General features: G+C 38.6%; 1 protein-coding gene across 8 annotated transcripts in view; it reads right to left on the bottom strand.

Annotated features, from left to right (window-relative positions):
- Positions 1-27,959, bottom strand: part of PLEKHA5 (pleckstrin homology domain containing A5) — a 238,676-nt gene that overhangs the window by 196,513 nt on the left and 14,204 nt on the right. For 2 of the 8 annotated variants that reach the window (XM_081249191.1, XM_081249190.1), the window contains exon 1: positions 16,132-16,833. The exons of 5 other annotated variants lie outside the window; for them this stretch is intronic. Coding sequence is in view for 1 of the 3 variants with exons in the window: in XM_081249186.1 (XP_081105312.1) it covers positions 10,314-10,317 (4 nt within the window). In the remaining 2 variants the exon portion in view is untranslated. Of the gene's footprint in view, positions 1-9,636; positions 10,318-16,131; positions 16,834-27,959 lie in introns of those variants that run through there. One more of the 8 variants, XM_081249186.1, reaches the window with a different exon arrangement.

Below are 27,959 nucleotides of genomic sequence, written 5' to 3'. Positions count from 1 at the left end.
TCTGATGATACCCATTCTAACTGGTGTGAGGTGATACCTCATTGCAGTTTTGATTTGCACTTCTCTAATAATTAGTGATGCTGAGCAGATTTTCATGTGCCTCCTGGCCATCTGTATGTCTTCCCTGGAGAGATGTCTGTTTAGGTCTTCTGCCCATTCTTCGATTGGGTTGTCTGCTTTTTTAATATTGAGCTGCATGAGCTGTTTATATATTTTAGAGATTAATCCTTTGTCCACTGATTCATTTGCAAATATTTTCTCCCATTCTGAGGGCTGTCTTTTTGTTTGGTTTATACTTTCCTTTGATGTGCAAAAGCTGTTAAGTTTCATTAGATCCCATTTGTTTATTTTTGTTTTTATTTCCATTACTCTAGGAGGTGGGTCAAAAAAGATCTTGCTGTGATTTATGTCAAGGAGTGTTCTTCCTATGTTTTCCTCTAAGAGTTTTATAGTGTCCAGTCTTACATTTAGGTCTTTAATCCACTTTGAGTTTATTTTTGTGTATGGTGTTAGGGAGTGTTCTAATTTTATTCTTTTACATGGAGCTGTCCAGTTTTCCCACTTACTGAAGAGATTGTCTGCTCCATTGTATATCCTTGCCTCCTTTGTCATGGATTAGTTGACCATAGGTGCGTGGATTTATCTCTGGGCTTTCTATCCTGTTCCATTGTTCTGTATTTCTGTTTTTGTGCCAGTAACATATTGTCCTGATTACTGTAGCTTTGTAGTATAATATGAAGTCAGGGAGTCTGATTCCTCCAGCTCTATTTTCTTCTCTCAAGATTGCTTTGGCTATTCGAGGTCTTTTGTGTCTCCATACAAAATTTTTTTTTTTTTTTTTTTTTTTTTTTTGCAGTTCGCGGGCCTCTCACTGTTGTGGCCTCTCCCACTGTGGAGCACAGGCTCTGGACGCGCAGGCTCAGCGGCCACGGCTCATGAGCCCAGGCGCTCTGCGGCATGTGGGATCTTCCCGGACCGGGGCACGAACCCGTGTCCCCTGCATCAGCAGGCGGACTCTCAACCACTGCACCACCAGGGAAGACCTCCATACAAATTTTAAGACTTTTTGTTTTAGTTCGGTAAAAAATGCCACTGGTAATTTGATAGGGATTGCATTGAATTTGTAGATCATTTTGGGTACTAGAGTCATTTTCACAATATTGATTCTTCCAATCCAAGAACATGGTATATCTCTCCATCTCTTTGTGTCATCTTTGTTTTTTTTTTTTTGCTGTACGCAGGCCTCTCACTGTTGTGGCCTCTCCCGTTGCGGAGCACAGGCTCAGTGGCCATGGCTCACGGGCCCAGCCGCTCCACAGCATGTGGGATCTTCCCGGACCGGGGCACGAACCCGTGTCCCCTGCATCAGCAGGCGGACTCTCAACCACTGCACCACCAGGGAAGACCTCCATACAAATTTTAAGACTTTTTGTTTTAGTTCGGTAAAAAATGCCACTGGTAATTTGATAGGGATTGCATTGAATTTGTAGATCATTTTGGGTACTGTAGTCATTTTCACAATATTGATTCTTCCAATCCAAGAACATGGTATATCTCTCCATCTCTTTGTGTCATCTTTGGTTTTTTTTTTTTTTTTTTTGCTGTACGCAGGCCTCTCACTGTTGTGGCCTCTCCCGTTGCGGAGCACAGGCTCCGGGAGCACAGGCTCAGCGGCCACGGCTCACGGGCCCAGCCGCTCCGCGGCATGTGGGATCTTCCCGGACCGGGGCACGAACCCGTGTCCCCTGCATCGGCAGGCGGACTCTCAACCACTGCGCCACCAGGGAAGCCCTCTTTGTGTCATCTTTGATTTCTTTTATTAGTGTCTTATAGTTTTCTGAGTACAGGTCTTTTACCTCCTTCGGTAGGTTTATTCCTAGATATTTTATTCTTTTTGTTGCAGTGGGGAATGGGATTGTTCCCTTAATTTCTCTTTCTGATGTTTTGTTGTTAGTGTATAGGAATGCGAGAGATTTCTGTGCATTAATTTTGTATCCTGCAACTTTACCAAATTCATTGATTAGCTCTAGTAGTTTTCTGGTGACATCTTTAGGATTTTCTATGTATAGCAGTATCATGTCATCTGCAAACAGTGACAGTTTTACTTCTTTCCAATTTGGATTCCTTTTATTTCCTTTTCTTCTCTGATTGCCATGGCTAGGACTTCCATAACTATGTTGAATAATAACGGCAAGAGTGGACATCCTTTTTGTTCCTGACCTTGGAGGAAATGCTTTCAGTTTTTCACCATTGAGAATGATGTTTCCTGTGGGTTTGTCGTATATGGCCTTTACTATGTTGAGGTAGGTTCCCTCTATGCTCACATTCTGGAGATTTTTTGTCATAAATGGCTGTTGAATTTTGTCAAAAGCTTTTTCGGCATCTATTGAGATGATCGTATTTTTTTTGATTTGTTTGCTTTTTTTCACACACACACACACACACACACACACACACACACACTGTATTTTATTTTTACAAGAGATAAATAAACTGACACCAGGCACTGTAAATGTATGACCACAACAAAAGCTACAGTGATTGCAATTACCAAACACGAAACACACTCATACTATGTCATAATATTGACATTCAGTCCAGCACTCCTCCACTGTAACAGCTCCTTTACTTTGCAGTGAAAATTGATTTGTATATTTTTTGCCTCTGAGTCCCTGTGGGATTTTTTGTTTTATTATTCAAACAGAAAGTCACAAAAATTATAATCATCCTCATCAGTTCACTGAGTCCCATGTAATTAATTTTTTTGTATCTTGATCTTTTGTTAGCACTTTTATGAATTCATCAGTATTCCATTAGAGTTCTGAAAATGCTTATTCATTCAGTTCAGCAGGATAGTCAGTTACCAGAAACCTGTACTTGTCAGAGTCTTTCCTGAATTCCTTGAAGATGAAACCCTTTTATAGGAACATTCTTGCAAAAGCATCAGAGTACACCCAGAACTGTCTGTAAATGACAAAAGACTTAAAAATGACCAGTTAAAGATTTGATGAAAGTTCACAATAATGCAATTGACAAGGAAATTTAGTTATTTCTGAGATACATATTTTAAAGTAACAACTAGAATTATGACTTATAACATTATACCAGAATATATAAGATTTTTAGAAATTTCATATGCCTGAAACATTTATATTAACAATTTATATTAACATATTTCCATACAAATAACCCAAAGAAAGTTTAGTATTAGTTGTTTTTTAGTTTGTTTGTTTTCTTATACTGCAAGTTCTTATTAGTCATCAATTTTATACACATCAGTGTATACATGTCAATCCCAATCGCCCAATTTAGCACACCACCATCCCCACCCCACTGCTGTTTTCCCCCCTTGGTGTCCATACGTTTGTTCTCTACATCTGTGTCTCAACTTCTGCTCTGCAAACCGGTTCATCTGTACCATTTTTCTAGGTTCCACATACATGCATTAATATATGATATTTGTTTTTCTCTTTCTGACTTACTACACTCTGTATGACAGTCTCTAGATCCATCCACGTCTCAACAAATGACTCAATTTCGTTCCTTTTTAGGGCTGAGTAATATTCCATTGTGTATATGTACCACATCTTCTTTATCCATTCGTCCATTGCTTCCACGACCTGGCTATTGTAAATAGTGCTGCAATGAACATTGGGGTGCATGTGTCCTTTTGAATTATGGTTTTCTCTCAGTTTATGCCCAGTAGTGGGATTGCTGGATCTTGTTCCTTCATCTGGTATGTAGCCCCTCTGCCTTTTCATCGTGTCTATCTTTCTGTGAATGTGGTTTTTGTTCCACATGCTGCAGGATTGTAGTCCTTCTTGCTTCTGCTGTCTGCCCTCTGGTGGATGAAGCTATCTAGGAGGTTTGTGCAAGCTTCCTGATGGGAGGGACTGGTGGTGGGTAGAGCTGGGTGTTGCTCTGGTGGGCAGAGCTCAGTAAAACTTTAATCTGCTTGTGTGCTGATGGGTGGGGCTGGGTTCCCTCCTTGTTGGTTGTTTGGCCTCAGGCAACCCAACACTGGAGCCTATCCGGGGTCTTTGGTGGGGCTAATGACAGACTCTGGGAGGGCTCACTCCAAGGAGTACTTCCCAGAACTTCTGCTGCCAGTGTCCTTGTCCCCACAGTGAGCCACAGCCACCCCCCGCCTCTGCAGGAGACCCTCCAACACTAGCAGGTAGGTCTGGTTCAGTCTCCTATGGGTTCACTGCTCCTTCCTCTGGGACCCGATGCACACACTACTTTGTGTGTGCCCTCCAAGAGTGGAGTCTCTGTTTCCCCCAGTCCTGTTGAAGTCCTGCAGTCAAATCCCTCTAGCCTTCTAAAGTCTGATTCTCTAGGAATTCCTCCTCCCATTGCCGGACCCCCAGGTTGGGAAGCCTGACGTGGGGCTCAGAACCTTCACTCCAGTGGGTGGACTTCTGTGGTATAAGTGTTCTCCAGTCTGTGAGTCACCCACCCAGCAGTTACGAGATCTGACTTTATTGTGATTGCGCCCCTCCTACCGTCTCACTGCAGCTTCTCCTTTGTCTTTGGATGTGGGGTATCTTTTTTGGTGAGTGCCAGTGTCTTCCTGCCAATGATTGTTCAGCAGTTAGCTGTGATTCTGGTGCTCTCGCATGAAGGAACCTCACGTTTTTTAATAAATTTATTTATTTTATTTATTTATTTTTGGCTGCATTGGGTCTTTGTTGCTGCACGTGGGCTTTCTCTAGTTGCAGTGAGCAGGGGCTACTCTTCGTTACAGTGTGTGGGCTTCTCATTGTGGTGGCTTCTCTTGTTGCAGAGCGCGGGCTCTAGGTGCGTGGACTTCAGTAGTAGCTCACGGGCTCAGTAGCTGTGGCTCGCAGGCTGTAGAGCGCAGGCTCATTAGCTGTGGCACACAGGCTTAGTTGCTCCACAGCATGTGGGATCTTCCCAGACCAGGGCTCGAATCCGTGTCCCCTGCATTGGCAGGCGGATTCTTAACCACTGCACCACCAGGGAAACCCCTCACATGTCTTTTTAAAAAGGCACATGTTAAATGCTACCCATAAATAAGAGAAAATATACAAAATCAAATAAATTATCTAAAGGTACCTAGATGGGTGCCTGGCTTTGCGGGCACTGAGTAGATGTTTGTTGATATGCAAAACAGCTTCTGATGGAAGATTAAAAATTCCTTAATAATTTATGACATATGACAATCATTCCCTGCATTTTATATTTACAGGTATAATTTATTTCATTGGGAAGGGGCTACAAGGTGAAGATAGACTCCAATTTGCTTTTTTTCCCTACATACAAATAGTACCCCAAGGAATCGGGGGAATACAGAGATCTGGGGATGGAATTCAGAAAATCCATTAAGTTAGGCGAGAAAGAAATTATCCTTTATCATCACTGATCTCTAACTGAAATTTAACATTTCCTTTAATTATGAATATAGATAATAGGCCACACTTGTATTAGCAGCACCTCTGATTTTTATCAACAAGAAAATTCAGATATTTTATATCATATTATATTCACTGCAGATATCCTGAAATATCATTTACACTCATTGCCACTCCAAAATTACCAGTTATCAGACTCACTTTTAGACTTTATTTAATGTGATATAGATATTGCTGTATCACAAATATGCTTGAAAATTGTCCTATCTATAGTTCAACATAATTGGCCTGCTCTGCAATCATACAGTTGCACGCGTGTGTGCAATACAGATTTTAAAAAGGTTAAGAACTTCTGCTTCAAAGGATGGTTAAGACCCTGCAGACTTTCCCTCTCGGTGCTCTATTCCAAGAGATACCCCCCTCCTTCTCTCCTCTTTCCCCATCTGCCCTCCTCACGCCCCTCTTCCATCTGCCTGGCTTCAAATGCAAGGAACCTGGGAAGAGAAAGAGGGCAAAGAGGAAAACCTATGGCCAATTATGCATCCCTTTTCTCCTCTCCCCTCAAATATGATTATTATTTATACTCACAGCCTCTAAATACATTTCCTCTCCTAAACTCTGAAGTGTCTTTTGTGACTCTTTGCTCCTTAAACCCTAACACCAATATCAGTGATAAAATGTCTAGGGTAGTCAGCGTGTCACTCTCAATTGGACAAATCATAGCTTTTTAATGCCCAAAGACCCACAACCTGTGTGGCTACACAACTGATAGAAGGGAGTCTATCAGACAAGGAGACAGTCGGATAGGGAGAGGTGGGCAGTGGAGGGAATGGGCTGGGAAGGGAGGTGGGCTGCAGAAAGAGTTTTTATTTCTCATCTTCCTAGTGTTGGAAGGAAAGAAGGAATGAATAAAGGAAAACACATACACACACACTCATACTTGGAGAAACCAGCACATGGGCTATGAAACTGCTCCGGGGAAGGAAGAAGAAAGAGTAAGACTGTGCCCCCATTGGAAGTGGGCCAGGAAGAAAAGAAGCACTGAGTGAATAGAGAACAGTGAAGATAGAGGACCTGCTGGTTAGTTCTTGGTACTAACTTGGTTAGTTCTCAAGCACCTAGTTCAGACTAAGAAGTGTCCAAATGGGAAGCCCAGGTTTGTTCCTATTCATATGGGTCTTCTCCCCAGCTTCCATGTACCCAGAACAAAACTCCACTGGAGACCCTATAGCAAGCCCAGGAGCCATCTGGCGAAGCTTAGAGCTAGAGAAAGAGGTTTCCATCACACTTGATTAAGAAGGGAGGGGGAAGGCAAAGGAGAATCCTTACAATGTTACAGTAGAGGGATGTATCTGCCCCCCAAAATACTGCAGATGAATTAAGTTTTCCAGTACTATCAGTATTACACATCATGAGTTGGCTGATTTATCTACACATTATTTCTATGAGACAATGCACTTTTGCAAGTTCTAAACAAATGATTCATATAAAGTCTGAATATGACTCATGACAAAGAACTACTTTTATTAATTATGCACCAAAGCACCAAACAAATGTAGGAACAGAACATAAGAAAGTAAAAGTTTAAGAAATGATGAAAATATTGACAGGGGTAAACATCTTTAAAAAAAAAAATAACAAGGAGTATTTTGATATTTTGTACAAATTTTAGTTGATTACACTTTATTATTAAAACCAGATACACATAGCGAAGCCAAGCTTAAATTCAGTATATAAATTCAATGCTTTAACATAAATTTTAAAACACACACAAATTGGTTATTTTTCTATGCTATACCTCTATAAAAATTTTTCAATGAAATGCCTTTTTTGTTTTTCATACACAAAACACATTCTCAATTAACCAGAAAATCAACATGAGGAATAGTATTTACATGATACAATGTTACTCTTTTAAAAGATGAAGCAAAAATTGTGTAGTTACAAGACATATAGAAAAATAAAACTAGAATTTCTTTGCTTCTGATGTATGAGTAAAATAGCTTTAGAAAAACATTTTGTTATTCTAGCAATTAATGTTCAAATAAGAATATTTTAAGCTCAAGCTGATGTAACAGCATCCTACTGCTACTTGAAAATACTGGGATGCGATGACACACCAAGACTGTAAACACTAGAAGGAAATGAAAAAGCCAGCTGCATTTTTCCAAAGTAATTGTGAACGTTGACCCTTCCGTACTTACTACAGTACTTGTCTAATTACACTGTCTAGTTTTTCCCCCTATAATTTCAAGTATTATTTCATCACTACCTTGCTAACATAATACTTGGAACAAAATTTCTATCTAAATTTATTCACAAGTCCTACATTCTTAAAAGATGAAATGTTTAAGTGCTTTATTCTTTAAATTCACAAAGCAATCTGACAAGGAATATATCCTAAAACTGAAGGGTCGAATTAGAAAGTGCATAGAGAGACGGTGCCTTATAATTTTGGTTCCTTTAAATCTTAAAACATTGCAAGAAAAAAAAATATTGTCTTCATTGAAATGACTTGAAGGGATGAATTATGTCCAGCAATTTCATGTTCAAGAAAAATCTGTTTTACCCATAACTTACCCATTTTCTTTGCCTCAATAGAAAACATTTTCCCAGAAAGGTTCAATATAACACTTGTATATGGAAGGAGAGTTAAAATTAAATAGAAACCCACTTCTTATGGAAGAATAATGCATAAATTAGTGGTCATCACTTTAAAATCATCTACCAAGATGCTGGCAGAAAAAAAATCAGAGCTTGCCTAGCACATAGTAGGAGCTCACTAAGTATTTGTTAAGTAAAGCAATTTAATGTTTAAAAACTTTCCAGTGGGAGTAAATTGAAAGTTGGAGTAGCAACCTGTCCTCTCATTCAAATTACTTAAGTGTAAGTTCAGTAATAAGGAAAAACATTAAACTAAAGTAAATGTATAATAATTCCATTTTATATTAAAACAAACTTGTATTTCAACATAAATACAAAGCAATTGCTAAAGCAATAAACCTAATTGTGAACTTCCTGCACTTTCCCAGAAATGATTGCATCATAGTACAATTGCTTTTAAAAGATCTCTGATTTACATCAGATGACTAATTTGGGGGGGGGGGCATTTTCTTAAATGGAAGTGTACAAATTCATATTATGGAAACAAAAGTAAGACTACTTTTTGACCCCAGAAAAATCTACTCATTCTGTTCTTAAAAGGGATATCTAATTTGAATAATCAAGATTACATTTCTTTCCTTTGCCCTGAAGGAAAGTACATTCTCAGTGCTGTTTTGAAGCTGGCACACACATAACTCAATCTTGGTTAATTTCCAAAAGCACATATGTTATAGTAAATCCTCTTCTTTCAATGCCAAAAAGTTTTTGCTCCTAGAAATTGTTTCCCTGGCATATTCTCAACATATCAGTATCTCAATACCTGCTAATCCTAGAGAAGGAAGAGTAGCCAACACACTTTAGAAAGTAAAGGTTCCATTTTGAATTTATAAAAGGTTGACTTTCACTTTGTGCAAGACCCTATCTGTTAAATCTGAGAGTTTAAAATAGTGACCTTTGGTGCACATTGGAATCACAGAGTGGGAAAGGGGTATTGGCTGTGTGTTTCAATATGTAGCTAACTATTAAACTGTCTTCTCGGAACACATTAAGGATTTTCTTACAAATGAGGTTAACATTTCAGTCTTTGGAAAGACAGAGAAACATATTTTGGCCAATTCAGATGGAAGTTTTATGACATTTACTGAAGTGTTTTCCCAGTGAAAAACCAATGATTAACTCAAAATAAGCTATGAGAGAGAGAGAGAGAGATAAAATTTTGCTTTTCTCCTCCTTTCAAAAAATGAGGGTAAAATTGAAGAGTGAAAGAAAAAAATACCATAAAAAACACTTAAGTTTTCCTATATTCTTTCTTTAGGGAATATTCTGAACACTTCTAACATAAAATATTAATATGTTTCTATAACAAATCCTTTGATTTAAATGAAAGCAAAAACCTCACTGCTTTCTTTTATAAATACAAGCTATTACTATTATTAACACTATTATTACTATTGATTTTATTTTAGTATTTAGCCATAGAACATTCAAGTAGCAAAAAAATTATTTCTTAGGACACCATTAAAATTATAAAGGCTTTGCACCCTCCCACTAAATTTAATTTAAAAATACCTTACTATAAAATGTCAAAAATTTAAAATTCAAACTCATTGACACAGCAATACAACTGTGAACTTACCTAAAAAAAAATGTCCTAAGGAATTTATATTCAAGGATGTTTATCACAGAATTAAATTATTTTAACAAAAAGGATTAGAAAACTAACCACTGAAAATAGGAAATTAATGAAATACATTATGATACATCTATATAATACAATACTGTGTAGTCATTATAGAGTAAGAAATTGTCACTAGTGGGGCTGAAAGCATAGGAACTTTTTCCGTCCTCTTACACCCCTTTATATAAACTGCCTGAATTTATCATCAGCATGTATTGCTTTTCCAGTAATTACTAGAAAGATGTAGAAGACAATTTATTTAATAGAAAAATTGCAGACATATTAATGGAATCAAGTTATGAATGTGTATGCTATGATCCCAATTCCCTTATGTGTATAAATGTGTAAGTAGAAAACTAAAAATATGTCAACAGTTTGTATATGTGGATGGTAGAGTATAGGTATTTTTTTGGTATTAATTTTCTATATTTCCCAGTAGGAGCATTTCTTTTACACTCAGAAACAAAATTTTATTTCACATAATATATTGTTATGCCCCATTTGGCTGCCATATAATAACTAAAGCTAAAAATTCTTTGGCTTAAAAGAAAAGGAATAATTTATGATTTGGCCTACAAAATCGTACAAGGTAAATGATGATAATGATGACAGGAATGGGGAGGAGGTGATTCTCCAAGTGTCCAATAGCAAGGACTTTATCTGAAAAAAATGAACAACACTGGGATTATAGTATATCTCTATGTCATACAATAAATAAATTTAGAAGAAAGCACTATATTACAAAAAGTTGTTTATAATATACACTAAAAGAATAGATTTAACAGAGTGAAATTAAGTCCATGGATGACAGATACATAATATGTAATGTATAAGAGATATGTGGGGAACCTATCACTAAACAAATCACAGAAGCCAACTATGCCCTATTGGTAAATCACCTTAGTCCCACTATAGACAGATTATCAGCTGAAGGAGTCACATCAACTTGCTATAATAAACAGCCTTCTACTACCAATTACACAAAAATTGTTATGTATGAACACTGCTACATACACACTACATAAAAAATGGACTCACCAAGGCCTTTGACACATCCCTCAAGGCCTTGTGTAGATTTGAGACTAAGAAATACTTCAAATACTTTGGGTAGTAATTTCAACTGTTCAAATTAAAAGTTTTCATTTACTCATACCTGACTTTCTTTGAACTGAAACTTTTAACCTATGCTAATTTGCACAACATTAATGGCTTTAAGAGAATGCTAATATTTAATTAGTACAATGTCCAGAAAAGACATTTGAACAGTAAGCTTAAAATGGAGGTTATTCATTACTGAAAGTAATGTTATTTTGGAACTAAGTGAACTACATAGAGTTTTAAATGAAATGTTGAACAATGGAATACTATGCAGAGGCTAACATTTTAATGACTCTACAGAAGTGTAAGAAAATGTTACAGCAACCATCTAGTGAAAACAGCAGATTACTAAAGGATACAAAGATTATGGCTATAGCTAGATGAAAATGGATGATGGTGAAATTGTGGGTAAATCTACTTCAAAAAATTTTTTTAATATTATGGATAAATCATTGTTTCAACTAAAAAAGATAAGGCAATTTTTCTAAGCCTAAATGCCCAGTTTGCTTCTTTTGAGATCCAGATTTTAAGCAAAGGGATAAAGAATAAAATTGAATGCACAGCTGTTTGCTTCTAGGAATACAAACAGGAGGAAATAAACAGAAGGAGGCTAATGCCTGTGAGACTGGGCTAACTACTTCATTCCCAGCTGTGTTTTAATTTGTATTACTAAACGGTAACAACCCCTTTTTATGACAGTCAGAGGCGGAAAATTTCCATTTGTGCCCAGCAAAAGTTAAAGGTGCACTAGAAAATACTTGGAGGGACTTCCCTGGTTGCGCAGAGGTTAAGAATCCACCTGCCAATGCAGGGGACATGGGTTCGAGCCCTGGTCTGGGAAGATCCCACGTGCCGCGGAGCAACTGAGCCCGTGCGCCACCACTACTGAGCCCGCACGCCACAACTACTGAAGCCTGTGCGCCTAGAGCCCGTGCTCCGCGACAAGAGAAGCTGCAGCAATGAGAAGCCCACGCACCGCAACGAAGAGTAGCCCCCGCTCATCACAACTAGAGAAAGCCCGCACACAGCAACGAAGACCCAATGCAGCCAAAATTAATTGATTGATTGATTGATTGATTGATTTAAAAAACAGATTACTTGGAATGTTAGCTTCAGTAATCTATTGTCTGGTTTATATTCTAAGTTGTACAACATCAGTTGAATTACTCAGGAGTTAATTCTAATTTAATGCCATTTAAAATCAGAAATGACAAAAGAGATGCCTCATCACTTACAAGTAACCTAAAATACAAGAAAGATGGGCAAGTTAAAAATCACACCTGATTTGCTGTGGTAAGATAATTAGGGAAATAATAAAGCAAGTCAGTACAGACTGAGGTCAGTTAATGCCACGGATCACAACTGCAAATGGCCCTGTTCTCTACCCTCCAAAAATGATACAAGATTTCTACTGTAGCCAGAGAAATCAGGGAGGCAGGGATATGTTCAGATGGAGACAAGGCAACACTACAGCAGGTGAATGTCTTCGTTAGAGCTACCTTAGACACTACTCTCTCTGTTAGTCTCTTAAATGGAGAACTGTAAGGTCAATGGAAGCCCAGAACCTATAAGAAATTCAAAACTTTACTAAAAAAGACATTCTTCAAGCTACCGATTTTTAATGCCATCAAGCATAAGACACTCCCTTTATACAGGACACCTGACTGTAAGAAAATACACTAATTTTCAACGAAATTTTATGGAATTTTTGTTTTTTCAGTTTCATTATAAACTTGACCCTAGGTTTATAGCAATAGCCATATTTGTTGAAATATGGAAGTATGGAAGTTTTTTTTTAAGCCGGTCATAAATATATATATGATATTGGTTACATAAGATGATGAATAAATTCCATAGCTGGGTATCACAAATCTTCGACTGCTTCTTTTTTGACCTGGTGAATTTTAATAATCTGATCATCTATTAGTTATACTGTAAATGGAAGTTTTACCACAAAACTCAACTGCTAAAAGATCTTTTTGGGTAGGGTACAGCCCCACAACTGCCAACCCATCCCAAGTTTGAATTCCAACTCTGCCAGGTCTTTAAGGTTTGAGGTCCTCATTTTAAGGTTTCTGCATATATAAATGCTCAAAAACCGGTGGATAGGTCTGTAAAATGTATGCAGTAAATGATGTAAGGCAGATAAAACACTCACCAGAGTACCTGGACGTAGTGTTCCATAAACAGCAGATACTACATAAAACGAATAGACAAAAACTTAAAATACAAGTAAAAGTGAAAGTTGTCTCTGATTCAAATAACTGTTTTCTCAAAATTTGAAAAAACAAAAAGCAAACCAAAAAATCCCCTCCCATTATTACCATGCAATGTGTTATCCCTAGCATCTGGCACCATACCTAGCAAACAGTAGGTATTAGATAAATATTGTTACATTACTAAATAATAACTTTCAAAATCTATTATGAAATTCTGAGAATTTCTAGTTTGGAGACCTTGCCTATTTCACCTCTGCATCCCAGGGCCTGGCAGATTATGTAACATATTCAGTTAATTTCATCTTTTCTCATGCAATTAAAAATTAATTTGAATTCGTAAAACTTCTGACTTGTAATTTAACTCAATGTAAGGGCTTTTGTGTTTGGACTACAACATATGTAAGGGTAAGGGCCAAGTCTGTCTGGTTAATTATTCCCAATAGATGCTCAATGTTTGACAGAAATTAGGGGCTCAAATACTTAAATGCATGAATTTTCACGTTCTGTAAAACAGGGGAACAGAACCATAATTCCTAACCAGAGGTCAGACCAAACAAATGTTTGAGAAGGCTATAATGAAAATATTACTGCTGGAAGCTCTGTTTTAAGAAAAAGTCTTAAACTATGTCAATTATTTGTCAATAAAGCTAGAAAAAAGAGAAGAAAAAGTCTTAGAAGCTGATCACCTTAAGGAACTAACAGCAGTGGTATCATTTTAGATCCAAGAAGCATTTACTCTAAATGGCATACTGGATTTTTGGGTGCCTTCTTACCAAGACCGAAACATAAGAATTCAGTGTCATATATAGTTTCACCAATAACACATGGTTTTTACCTGAGAAACTCCATACAACCAACTTTCTAAAGTAAAGAGCCAACTTTCCACACTGCTCTATAAAAATCTCCAATTACTTCCTGTTCTGTTTCACAGAAGTTGTAATGACTGGCTTGGCTCCATTCCCTAAAGGAAAGAAAACAAAACAAGGAAAGGCTCCTATCTAACCTTTTGATCCCTCTGCCAATTAGAGAACATGCTCCCAGGGAGGTCCCTGCAATACTAACCTTGAGAGACAATAACTGATATAGGAAACCTCAAAAAGCAAGATTCTAAAATGGAAAGTACTTCCTAATACAAATAATCCTTTCAAAAAGCAAACATAAGTACTAATTATAAAAATTACCTTCTCTGTACACCTGGGTCTGCCTATATCAACTATTACGGAGAGAAGGATGGTTCATTCAATGTACACTTTTCAGGAATGTCTCTGAAGATAAAGAAGATCTTCCATCAGAGATGAGTTAGCTTCAGAGAGCCATGTGAGTTGTTTCAGGGTGTATTAGGATACTTGGGACAGTAGGTGTTATCACACTCAGTGCCACAGAAGCCAGAAACTGTCACAATTTTTCCCCATGTGTTTGATTTATTATGAGGATTAGGAGAAGTAATTCTATCTCTGATAGAATCTTGTCGCCTAAGTACATGAACCCTTTGCAATCTTGTGTGCAGCGCACTAACAAATTTTAAAGATTAATGATATTGTATGCCCGAGACTATGATTCACTCTTTTAAACTGTTATCTTCTTTTGCGGAAGAAAACATATTCCACTTGATTCTAAGTAGGTTACATTTGAAGTCCTGATACGGGGGATTCCAAAGCTTACTAAAAAATCTACAGATCCCCAAACTGCAGTAATCAGGTAGATGTCTGACTAAAGACTAATAGAACAGTACACAAATGGGACCTGAAGAAAAACTAAGGTTTAAGGACTTAATAAGAAAGAATCTTGCTTTCTTCCATTCCTGGCAGGGGCTCTCTTACTAGATGGAGTTGGGTTCATTATTCAGAAGCATCTAATAAAAAGCATTTTTATTGAATCTCATGATCAAAACAAGTTCAGAACTGTCTGGACTTCCATCTTACCAGGCAAAAAGTTGATAATATAAAAACACACTTCAGTTATTTTACATAGAGCTTCTGAGATCTTCCCAGTATGTGACAACGAGCTTTCAGATAAGTACCAAGAGTTCCTATGCACACCTTTAAAATAATCTGTTTAAAGACAGGCAATTCTGTCCACTTGCATACCTCCAGTAGTATTCCTTCCTGCTTTTCTGACTGTTCCTTTACTGCTTCTCCCCCCTTTGCTTCATTTTCCACTCTATGCTTCAGCCATGCTTGTATGAACCCAGAGGGTTAGCCCAATACTGACATACAAAGAAAGGGGTTTCTCACTCTTACCTGACATTGATTTAACACCAATATATAATGTTGGGGCATACGAACCCCTCAGGACAAAGCCTATCATTTCTCTGTGCCCACAAGGTACAGACCTTAGAACAGAAGTCACTTGATGTTGCCTGGTGTCCTGATAAAAAATGACATTTTATTTTAAATCACTGAAAGCCAGTATAAATATCAGACTATTAACAGAAGATTCTAGTGTTTAAGTCTAAAAAACACACCAAACACTCTGCTTCCACCAATAAGTACAAACAAAAAAAAGTGAAAAGCATTTAACCAACATATTTAACTCCTCTCACTAAACAAAGATCAGTACTCTTCTTTAGAATAACTTCTTCCAAAAAAAAAAAAAAAGAATAACTTCTTCCAAAATTATGAAGGGATTTTATCAGGCTTTTCCTCTAATAACCTCTTACTGAACTTGTGGTGCATATTGAAATCTATCTTTCTTGTAAAGCCAACTACTGAGGGGAAAATTTGTTATCTACTACTAAGTATTTTGGGTCTAATGTAAAAGACAATATATGTATTACCCTTTTAAACACTCCCCTCTAAAAAAAAAGGCAAAAGAGGAAAGCACAAAATAAGAAAGCAGAAATAATTTTAAATATACCAGTAATCACAACAAATATAAACTAAATTTCCAGATTAAAAAAATTTTGTTAAAGCTGGTATGATATATTAAAATCAGACAAATAAGCAAGACCATAAGTATAAACGGAGGTAGAGGTCAACTCCCCAGGATAAAATGTTGACTTCATTCTGATGACATAGTCTACACTTAACAAAACATAACAATTCTACACTTAAATGCATCCTAATAATGTAATTTCAAAACTTAAAGAAAAAAAAACAAATAGAACTTCACAGAGAAAATGAAAAGTCATCACAACAGTCAAAAATTATTAATATACCTTTCTCAGCAACTGACTCCAATCTCACGCAAACTTTTCCAGGACACAAAAAGTGGAATACCTTCCAACTCATTTTTTGAGGCTAGAACAACCTTGATTTCAAAGCCAGACAATGACAGTACAGAGAGGGAATTTACAAGGCAATTTCACTTATTATCCCAAATGGCAAAGTCCTAAACAAAATATTAACAGGCCCAATGGAGCAATGTGTAAAAGAGAAGGTACATCATGACCAAGTTGGGTTTACTCCAAGAATGAAAGGTTGGCTTACCATTAACAAGTGTAGTAAACAAAATTCACAGTAATTTGCTGAGTTAGCAAATTTTTAAAAACTCATCTAAATGGATGCAGAAAAAATATTTGGTAAAATTTAACACTCACTCCTAATAAAAGTTCTTACCAAACTAGGAATAGCAGAGATTTTTCTTAACCTAGAAAGAATACCCTCCAAAAATCTTCATTAAATATCATTCTTAATGGTAAAATTAGAAGCAGTTATTTTTAAGTCAGAGCTGTGGTTGCTTCTATTAATTCTTATCATTGTACTGGAGATACTAACCAGAAACATAAAGAAATACAAAGGGTAAAATGGAAAAAGATAAAAGGACTGGAAAGAAAAAAAAAAATCTGCCATGACTTACAGAAGATTGATAAACAATTATATATTCATCAAAAGATCCCTCAAAAAAAGTGAAGGCAGGGCTTCCCTGGTGGCACAGTGGTTAAGAATCCGCCTGCCAATGCAGGGGACATGGGTTCGAGCCCTGGTCTGGGAAGATCCCACATGCTGTGGAGCAACTAAGCCCACGCGCCACAACTATTGAGCCTGCACTCTAGAGCCCGCGAGCCACAACTACTGAGCTCAGGCACCATAACTACCAAAGCCTGTGCGCCTAGAGCCCGTGCTCTGCGAAGAGAAATTATGGCAATGAGAAGCCCACGCACCGCAATGAAGAGTAGCCCCTGCTTGCCGCAACTAGAGAAAGCCTGCATGCAGCGACGAAGACCCAACACAGCCAAAAATAAATAAATAAAATAAATAAATTTATCAAAAAACAAGTGAAGGCAACAAAAGCACTAATTGGAAAAGATACATGCACCCCAATGTTCATAGCAGCAATAGCAGCATTATTTACAACTGCCAAGATATCAAAGCAACCTAAGTGTCCATCAACAGATGAATGGATAAAGAAGATGTGATTTTATATACATACACACACACAGGCACACACACACATACATAATGGAATACAACTCAGCCATAAAAAAAGAATGAAATTCTGTCATTTACAACAACATGGATGGACTTGGAGGGTATTATGCTAAGTGAAATAAGTCAGACAGAAAGACAAGTACTGTATAATATGATTTATATGTGGAATCTAAAAAATAAAACAAACTAGTGAATATAACAAAAAAGAAACAGATTCAGAGATAGAGAAAAAACTAGTAGTTATCAGTAGCAAGAGGAAAGAAGAGAGGGACAAGATACATGTAGATTAAGAGATATAAACTATTATGTATAAAAATAAGCTACAAGGATATACTATACAACACAGGGGATATAGCCAATATTTTGTAATAACTATAAAGGGAGTATAACCTTTAAAAAAAGTGAAGGCAAGATACAAACCCAAAGAGTAGATTTGCAAAAGATTACTATCTATGTTTAATAAAGAAAAAAAATTCCTCAAAATCCAAAGAAAAAAGACACAAAGAAAAGTAGACAGGGCTTCCCTGGTGGCGCAGTGGTTGAGAGTCCACCTGCCGATGCAGGGGACACGGGTTCGTGCCCCGGTCCGGGAAGATCCCACATGCCGCGGAGCAGCTGGGCCCGTGAGCCATGGCCGCTGAGCCTGCACGTCCGGAGCCTGTGCTCCGCAACGGGAGAGGCCACAACAGTGAGAGGCCCGCGTACCGTAAAAAAAAAAAAAAAAAAGAAAGAAAAGTAGACAAAAGATATAAGCACATTTCCCAGAGGAAGAAACATGAATATACAATGAATCTAATAAAAGATACTTAATTTCATTAACCTGGGAAATTCAAAGTAAAAGCCACAATTAGGAAACATTTGACAACCACCAGACTGGCAAAAATGTAAAAGTTGGACGATATGAAGTGCTGACAAAGATATGAAGCAATAAAAACTCATATACTGCTGGAGGGAGTACAATAGTACAACCACTTCGGAAAATAATTTAGATTTATTCAAAGAAGTCGAAACACACCTTACCACCTCGATTATACTCCTAGTGATATGTTTGAGAGAAACTTGCAAATGTGCATGAGGAGACATACGATAATGCTCACATTAAGCCATAAAATAAAGAGCAAACACATGTCCACCAATGGGTAATGTTTGTATTGTAGTATAATCATACACTGAACACAGTCATAAAAATGAACCACATCAATTTGGGATGAATCTCACAAATAATTATGTTTAACAAAATAAGCAAATCACATACAGAATGTCTTCACTTTTATGAAGTTATAAGAAGAAGCTGGGGAAATTAAGCCATGAATTGTATATGGACTCAAACATATGTGGTTAAAATTTAAAGAAAACCATTGGAATGTTATAAACACTCAGGATGGTGGTTGCCCATGGGGGCAAGGGGTAGGGGGAATGACAGAGAACTGGCATCAAGGAGGGGGAAGAGGGGGCTCCAAAGGTCTGAGACTTGTTCTCTTTTTAAAGCTGAGTATCTGGTGCAGTGATCAACCATCGTATTTTTCTTTATGTCAGACAAATGTTATACTCATTTGGTATGTATCAAATTTTTCATAATTAAATAAAACACATACTCAAAAAAGAAGTTTAAAAAAGTACTTAGCATCAGACACAAGTAGTAGTAAAATAAGCATTTGTCTATTGTCTAAACCCACAGAGTTTAGACAATTTGTTGCTATGTAAAATAAACTCACCTGTATTGCACAAGCAGACAATTTAAATTCTGTACATTATTTTAACCTGCCTTGCTCGTTTCAGTGGAACAAGTCTGACCAAAGGGTTAAAAGGCAAGAAACTAATTACTATTAATTATTCTTTATGTTACAGAGTCCCTGTTTATGAGCTTATAGTCAAAAGTTTTTCCTAAAATTACTGCCAGGTGGTTCTGGGACTTTGTAAAATCTTCCACTGCTGTCATTCCTACTTTGTTGCCTATTACGCAACTTCGTGGTTTAAAGATTATGAAATTCTGCTCTGGTTCACCACACAGTTTGGACTTTCAAAATGACTAACAGCAAAAAGAAGAGATTAAATATTTACATTTAAAATATCTACTTTGATTAATACCTATGTGAAAAACTTTATGACCAAAAAATAGATTAAAATACTAATCTGAAAATCCTAATCCTCGGATTTTAGATGATAAATAGCGCTACATAAACTGATTAAATCATTGGCCTTTAGTATATGCATATATCATTGTTTCACATTTTTTAATAGTTTACATTTAGAAAATGCCATTTCTAATTTTAAAAGATACTTAAAATATTCTGAAAAACCTACCATGAAAATACTGAAGTAATAAATGAGGACACATCTGTTTAGAACTCATGTAAACTGCCATGAGCTCCACCTAAAATCCCTGCACACAGGCAGAGCCCACAACTTCCAGGCTGACCACTACCCTTGGCCAAATGAGTCACGGCCTCTTGTCTGGTTAGTCCCAGGGTCACTTTTCTCTAAGATTCTACTGAAACTAAATCCATCAAGCCTCTCAATGCCCAAGTTCATACCATCTCCAGTCCCTTTCCCAATCCATCCCTGCTGGGTCTGTCCAGGCTTTGCTCAGTCTGTGCCTGATTTAGCCTCCACTCGGCCTCTGTCTTGTAAAGAAACTTCCTGGGGAAGCGGTGCTCCGTTGTTAGCAAACCTCTCCTCAAAGCATCACCCCCAATAGCCTGGCTGTTAAGGACTTCCCCCTGAGGACACCAGCTGTCCTGCTGCACCCTCTCAAACAACAGCTGTCAATTCCCCCCTCCTCAAGGTCCTTCAACCACTTGAGCCATTCATTTCCTTAATCCCAGGACCCCATCGTGCCCATAACCTGGCACATGATCTGAAATTACCAGCGCATCAGCGATCATACTGCATCAACACGACCCCCAGACTCCAGCATGCATGTCTTACTACTCTCCCTCTGTGGGGTCTCTGGTCTTGGGAGAATCTCTGTTCTAGTTCATCAGATTCCTTCTTGCTCCACTTCCTTCGTTCCCAGCCTGAAATTCAACAGTCTAACATTTCAACAAATCTATCTTACTCTAAACCCTCCTGCTCATCTGTCTTTCATCGCATTCATCTGGAAAAACCCTTGGTGGCTCCAACTATTCATTTTCTCTGAGCTCCCACTGCCCACGACCCTCCCTAAAGGTTCCATAAACACTTAATGAGTGTCTACAATGTACCAGAGACATAGCACATAACACGCTGTGTTTTACTGAGCTGCGGACTTGTTTAATCACAGAATTTTTATTATAAATATTCAACAAATCTCTATTGAGCATCTGCTAAGGAGAGGAAGGCACTCTTCTAAGCTCTGGGAATTCAGCAGTGAACAGGTCAGAGGAGGTCCCTGCTCTTGGGAAGCTTACATCTCAGTGAGGGGAGACAAATAACCAAAAAGTATATGAACAAGAATTTGAGCCAGTGCTAAGTACCAGGAGGAAAATAAAACATGGGAGGTAATATGACAGCAAGTGCCTGGTCAATGGATTCTGGATATGGTAGGACAGGGGAGGTTATATACTTGAGAGCTTTCTTAAATACACTGAAACCTACAATATCTTCGCCACACCCCACAACTGAGGCACTAGGACCCATTCTGAACCTTAGAATGACAAAGCCCAGGAAGACTACCAAACCAACTAAACACATCATGAAAAGGGAAAAAAAAAATAACCCTGCTCTATAGGAGTTAGGAACTAACTGATTTAATAAAGAAGAGATTTACACACACAGGTCCACTTAATTTTCTACATAGCTGAAGCACATGATCAGCAGTGTGACCAAGACCAAGTGTAATCCCCTATTGGAGACAGAGGAACCATGAACTTCAAATGGGTTCAGTAAATTTAGGGGCACATGTTCTATACAGATTACAAAAAGGTTCCAACTCTCCACCTCTCCCGACATCCACAACCTTTGTTTTTCTTGTTTGTTTGTTTGTTAATTTTTTTATTATAGTTGATTTACAATGTTGTGTTAATTACTGCTGTACAGCAAAGTGACTCAGTTATACATATATACATTCTTTTTCATATTCTTTTCCATTATAGTTTATCACAGGATTTTTTTTTTTTTTTTTTTTTTTGCGGTATGCGGGCCTCTCACCGTTGCGGCCTCTCCCATTGCGGAGCACAGGCTCCAGACGCGCAGGCTCAGCGGCCATGGCTCACGGGCCCAGCCACTCTGCGGCATGTGGGATCTTCCCAGACCGGGGCACGAACTCGTGTCCCCTGAATCGGCAGGCGGACTCTCAACCACTGCGCCACCAGGGAAGCCCTATCACAGGATATTCAATATAGTTCCCTGTGCCATACAGTAGGACCTTGTTGTTTATCCATTCTATATATACCAGTTTGCATCTGCTAATCCCAAACTCCCACTCCACTCCTCTCCCCCAGCAACCCCTCCACCTGGGCAACCACCAGTCTATTCCCTATGTCCGTGGTTCTGTTTCTGTTTCATAGATAGGTTCACTTGTGTCATATTTTAGGTTCCACATATAAGTGATGTCATATGGCATTTATCTTTCTCTTTCTGACTTACTTAGTATGATAATCTCTAGTTGCATACATGTTGCTGCAAATGGCATTACTTCATTCTTTCTTTATGGCTGAGTAGTAGTCTATTGCATATATATACCACATCTTCTTTATCTATTTGTCTGTCGATGGACATTTAGGTTGTTTCCACGTCTCAGCTATTGTGAATAGTGCTGCTACGAACATAGGGTGCATGTATTTTTGAATTATAGTTTTGTCTGGATATATGCCCAGGAGTGGGATTGCTGGATCATATGGTAGTTCTATTTTTAGTTTTCTGAGGAACCTCCACACTGTTTTCCACAGTGGCTGCACCAACTTACATTCCCACCAACAGTGTGGGAGGGTTCCCTTTTCTCCACACCCTCTCCAGCATCTGTTATTTGTAGACTTTTTAATGATGGCCATTCTGACAACATTTGCAATGTGATTTTTCAACTTCCCTCAAAAGATGGAGTCTATCTCTCCACTCCTTGAATTCGAGCTGGCCTTGAGACTTTCTTTGGCCAATGGAAAGCAGTGCATGAAGTGACGCTGCCCCAATTCTGAGCCCAGGCCTCAAGAGACCTGGAGCACTAAGGCTCACATGTTTGGACACCTGCCTTCATCACAAGAGCAAGCCTGGGCAAGCCTACTGGGAATGAGACCATGCAAGAGAGTCCAGTCATTCCCACCATCTCAGAAAAGACCATCTTAGACCAGCCAAGATCAGCAGAGCCTCCTGCTTGACCCACAGCTGATCTCAGACAAGAATAAATGCAACAGAAACTAGAGGAATTGCCCAGCCAACCCAGGGACCTGTGCTCAGTAATATACAGTGATTATTTTAAGCCTCGGAGTGTGGGGACAGTTTGTTATACAGCAGTAACTGACACAGCAAGATTAATCATATCTATTCAACTTGAATAATCTATTACATTTCTTCTGTAATGTTTTTGAGGAATTGAAGCCAAAAATTGTGAAATATTTTAATCTCAGGGTCTTCTGCAAGAAGGCTTTAATAGCAGGCTGGGTAGATACAGAAAGGATGTAGAACCCCATCAAAAGATTTTATTTCTCTTACCAATAATACTGCCTGTTTCCAATTCAGTTTCTTTTGCAGCTCCACTGAGAAAGGAACAGCAGCTGGACTGAAAATCAGTCACATAAGAATAAAGGGGGTGGGGGGTAGGGGTGGGGGCCTGACTTGATATAGTAGAAATCTAGATTATTAGGTAAATGTTCAAAATGGACATGGAATTCCTCTGTGTAAGAAAAAAAAAAGTGCTTTTATCATTCTTTTCTGAAATACAGAAATTCCTCAGTGTGAACTATTTCTGAGAAATACATCTATTCTTCCAAATATACAAAGGATTTCGTTTGTTTTTTGCACACTGTCTTCTACCCCTCCGAGAGTTTTAAGTAAGTTTTTGAAAGTAGATATAATAAGTAAGCATGCCACCGCCCCTTCCCACTCATCTGGGTGAGCATAAAAGGTTTAGTGAGTTGAACTGGACTAGGCCTGTCCTGCTTTCTACCCCATGGGGTTGTTCTGAGAATCAAAGGAGAGGGAAGGAGGGGAGAGTATTCAGAAGGAATGTGACCTCGCCTGGCCCACTGCCCACAGCTCAGTCCCAGCCTACTCAGGCCACTACTGATCATGGGCCGGCCTGGCCAGCCAGCAGCACGGGCCTGAGAGCGCCTGTTTTCCAGCACCGTTGCAGAGCCTGAGTGTCAATACTTGTAAAATATTTCAAACCTATATATTTACATCGTTGCAATCCCAATTTTCTTATTCTTTTTTATTAATGATAAGGGGTTCAGTTCTTTTATTTCTCCTCCCTCCATCCACTACCTTCTACAGACAATAATAATTTATTTTACAGTTAAATTCATTTACTTAAACAGCATTATCCACGTTCAAAACTGCCTTTTCATCATCACTCCTGGGTTCGCTGTATCATACACCGCCTTCCTCATAATGCAGTTCCACCGCTTACATGAGAGACCCTACCGTTACAATGCCTTGAGTTCTTCACTACCTTGGAGAATATATTCATGCCAGCTCCTGCCTTTTCTCTGCAGCCCTGGACAACAGCTACTTTACTCTATCAAGAAAGTCTTCCTTAGTGCCACTGGGTATTTCATAAATAAGCTGATTTCTAATTCCTAAATCACAGGGCTTTCTTAAATAGAAAACTTTTTTTTTTTTTTTGCGGTACTTGGGCCTCTCACTGTTGTGGCCTCTCCCGTTGCGGAGCACAGGCTCCGGACATGCAGGCTCAGCGGCCATGGCTCACAGGCCCAGCCACTCCGCGGCATGTGGGATCTTCCCGGACCGGGGCATGAACCCGTGTCCCCTGCATCGGCAGGCGGACTCTTCAACCACTGCGCCACCAGGGAAGCCCCAATAGAAAACATTTTAAAAACCAAATATGTATATTATTAAATGTACATACACCATCAACAACAAAACTTACTGAACATCATGTGTAATAGTTTCTACCTTCAAGAAGTTTAAAATCTGCACACGATGAAGACTTAAAATATTTCTGAACCACAATTAGTAGGCCAGCCATTTTCAACTGTTTTCCAGCATAAACGATCCTGAAGTATGTTGTCTTATATACCCAATGTTATGACCTTGCAAAATAAATATCCAGGTATTTCACATGTACCCCATGTTTTACAGTTTTTCAAAGTTTATTCACATAGATTAACTCACATCATAAGCCTATAAAGTAGGCAAGACAAGGACTACCCTCTCCATTTTACACATGAAGAAACTGGTTCTTAGTGAGAGTAAGCAATTTTCTCCAAGTTGTACGGTTAATAAAGGTAACAGAGCCAAGGTCTGACCCTTGGCTACTTTCCACTTCACCAGAGTACTCAGTGGCCAGGGGCTTACAGATATGCACACTGTGGTCACAGAACAGAGAGCGTGCTCTTCTTGGCCAACCTAACTGGCCTGGAAAGGGCCTAAATCATATTTCGCTCACAACTCCTGATTTCCTAGGTGAATGCACACTAGACTCTACACTGGGCTGTGGACAGGTTAGCACCCCTATTTACACTTATTGTTAAAACACAATAAAACAAGGAAAAAATAAGCTTTACTAAGATGTAAGACACAGACCGACAACAATACACGTATATAATCTATAAATAAAGACATATAATGAGAGTATATAACCAAAAATGTTTTACTTACCAGGGTGCACAGCAAAAATACCTTGGAGAGCTCTACTAAGCTAACTGGCTCAGATATCAAAAATACAAAAAAGTACATAATGACATAAATCATTAAGAAAAATAACAATAGAAAAATAGAGAAAATATATGGAAGAGGCAATTTGTAGAAGAGACTCAAATAGGCAACAAATAGAGGGAAAGATGACAAGCATGGCCAAAACCAACAACGTGCAAATTCAAACAAGATACCATTTTTGTCCATTAGATTACTCAAAACTTAAGGCTGGTAACACCAAGTGCTGACAAGGATACAGGAGACAATAATCCTACACACTGCATGATGCGAGGATAAGATGGTAAAGATTTCTTGGAAGTTGGCCTAACTGTAAACCACAAATAGTAAAACCACAAATTAATCTGAATGTGACTGTCGAAGGGCTCCAATAGTTGGACCAACTCCAATTCCAAAAGGAATTTAGGAGGTGAATGCCCTGTTTTCATTTGGGGCTTTCTGACTCATTGTGTAGTTTTGCACAATGTGTCACTTTCTACCACTTTCCTATTTTTTGTGTGTGACTCCATGAACTTAATGAAAAATACTGCTTCTCATTAATCTTATAATTATGCATTTTAATCATTTCAATATGTTCAGACCCTATTTATGGTGTTTAGCAGGATTTTACTACGTTTATCAAAAGCTAAAATACGTATACAGCCTAACTCAGCAATTTCCACATCTATTTTATAAAAACATTTGCATACGGCCACAGTTTATGTATAAGTATGTTCAAGACAACATTTTTAGAAACTGAGAAAAAAAAAAGGAAAACCACTAAATGTCCAACTAAATAATTAATGTCCAGCTAAATAATTAATGAATATTTTGTAGCTACTGAAAGAACGGTGTTGACTTCTAAGTACTAACACGAAAAGATCTAAGGTATTAAATAAAAAGGAAAAGTCAAAGAATTGTACATATAGGGCAAGCTCATTTTGGTAAAAATAAATGAATGTATGCATGTATGCATGTATAGGTATGCAAAGAAGGGGGAGGAGGACACACACCAAACTGCTGACATACACAGAACTTCCTCTGGGGGAGCGGAGTATGGGGTGAGAGGGAAAAGCATGAAAGAGACTCCGCACTACTGTATCAGGAGGAATAGTAACATTTTCCTATAAGTCTCCCACGGAATGCCTGTTAGGAACCGGGCTGCACAGCAGGAGGCGAGCGGCGGGCGAGCGAGGGAAGCTTCATCTGCCGCTCCCCATCGCTCGCGTTACCGCCTGAACCACACCCTCACCCCGTCCGTGGAAAGGCTGTCTTCCATGAAAGGGGTCCCTAGTGCCAAAGAGGCTGGGGACCACTGGCATAGGCCATAGTGCCTACTCTTAAATATTGCCACTGATAATACTGGTTAAATCACACGAGTAAATCCAAGGGTCAAGTTCACAACTCAGTAAAGCTCTTAAAATCACACACTCACACATGCAAATACGTATATATGTGAGATTATGTCTCCATCCATCTAGCCATCCACCCACCCATACTATGACCTTGGGCACCGCTGTAATCACTAGTATAGGTACTTGCTCCTCATCTATGAACCCTGCTACAGCTTTTTCACTCAGCAATGGGAAAGAGCACTCCTGGTGTGAAATACGTGTATCTTGCAAACTAATCTAGCACAAGATGCCAATTATTGATATCTTTTTTTTTTTTGCATTATGCGGGCCTCTCACTGTTGTAGCCTCTCCCTGTTGTAGCCTCTCCCGTTGCGGAGCACAGGCTCCAGACTCGCAGGCTCAGTGGCCATGGCCCACGGGCCCAGCCGCTCTGCAGCATGTGGGATCTTCCCGGACCGGGACATGAACCCATGTCCCCTGCATCAGCAGGCGGACTCTCAACCACTGTGCCACCAGGGAAGCCCCAATTATTGATATCTTATACTACCAGTTGTATTAATTGTCAGTACGAAACCAGGATGAGTAAAAGCTTAAGGCTCACTTTACTCAAGTACTCCAATGTTTTTAAAGTATTTGGGCTTACATGTAAGCTCTTGAATTGCCTTTCATGTTTATGTTTGTGGCTTTATGATATAAATTCAGATATTAAATTAAGGATGGTAAATACACCATTATACCAACCTCCTCACCTAAGCCCTTGCAAACATCATTAACTTGTCACAATACGCTTTCCTACTGATCCAGAAGTTGATCTCCAAATTCTTCTAAACACAGTGTTCCAAAGCGCTATTGCTCATCAATTAGAGTTGCAATGCTAGTTGAAACTTATTTACTATTTCTGGTAATCCATTACATCAACGGTCTGCAATGAACCACATCTCCTGGTATTCACAGGTTTGTATAGTTCTCTCCCACTTTTGATTTTGGCCTTGGTCATGTGACTTGCTTTGACCAACAGGACATGAGCAAGCATAATGCAAGCAGAGGTTTGATAAACGCTTCCACCCAGGGGCTTGTCTTCTTGGAATGTTCCCTCTTAGAAGCCAGCTGCATTGTTAGCAAGAAACTCTAGATAGACTACTAAGCAATGAGAGGCCACAAGTAGAGAAGACACGGGATATTCCAGCCAAGTTGCAGCTGAATGTATCTGCAGGAGGGCCCTCAGTTATATCACAGGTTGACGGAGCCCAGTCAACCCAAAGAAAGGTGATAAATTATAAATCATTGTTGTTTTAAGCCACTAAGTTTTGGGATAGTTGGTTATGTAGCAACAGATAACTGAAAGATTTATCCCTGTTCCAAACTATCTGAATCACTAATGACAACCCACACAGATTCTCCATCAGTTACCTTCAAATTTCATCTGTCCAGAGTATTTATTGTAGGTATGGAGAAACAGGGGCACTTTTATACAC

Source organism: Mesoplodon bidens (genome assembly GCF_964165515.1).
Source record: "Mesoplodon bidens genome assembly, chromosome: 11".
Classification (NCBI taxonomy): domain Eukaryota; kingdom Metazoa; phylum Chordata; class Mammalia; order Artiodactyla; family Ziphiidae; genus Mesoplodon; species Mesoplodon bidens.
Note: the sequence above shows the minus strand (reverse complement) of the source record. Positions and strands in the feature narration are given on the sequence as shown.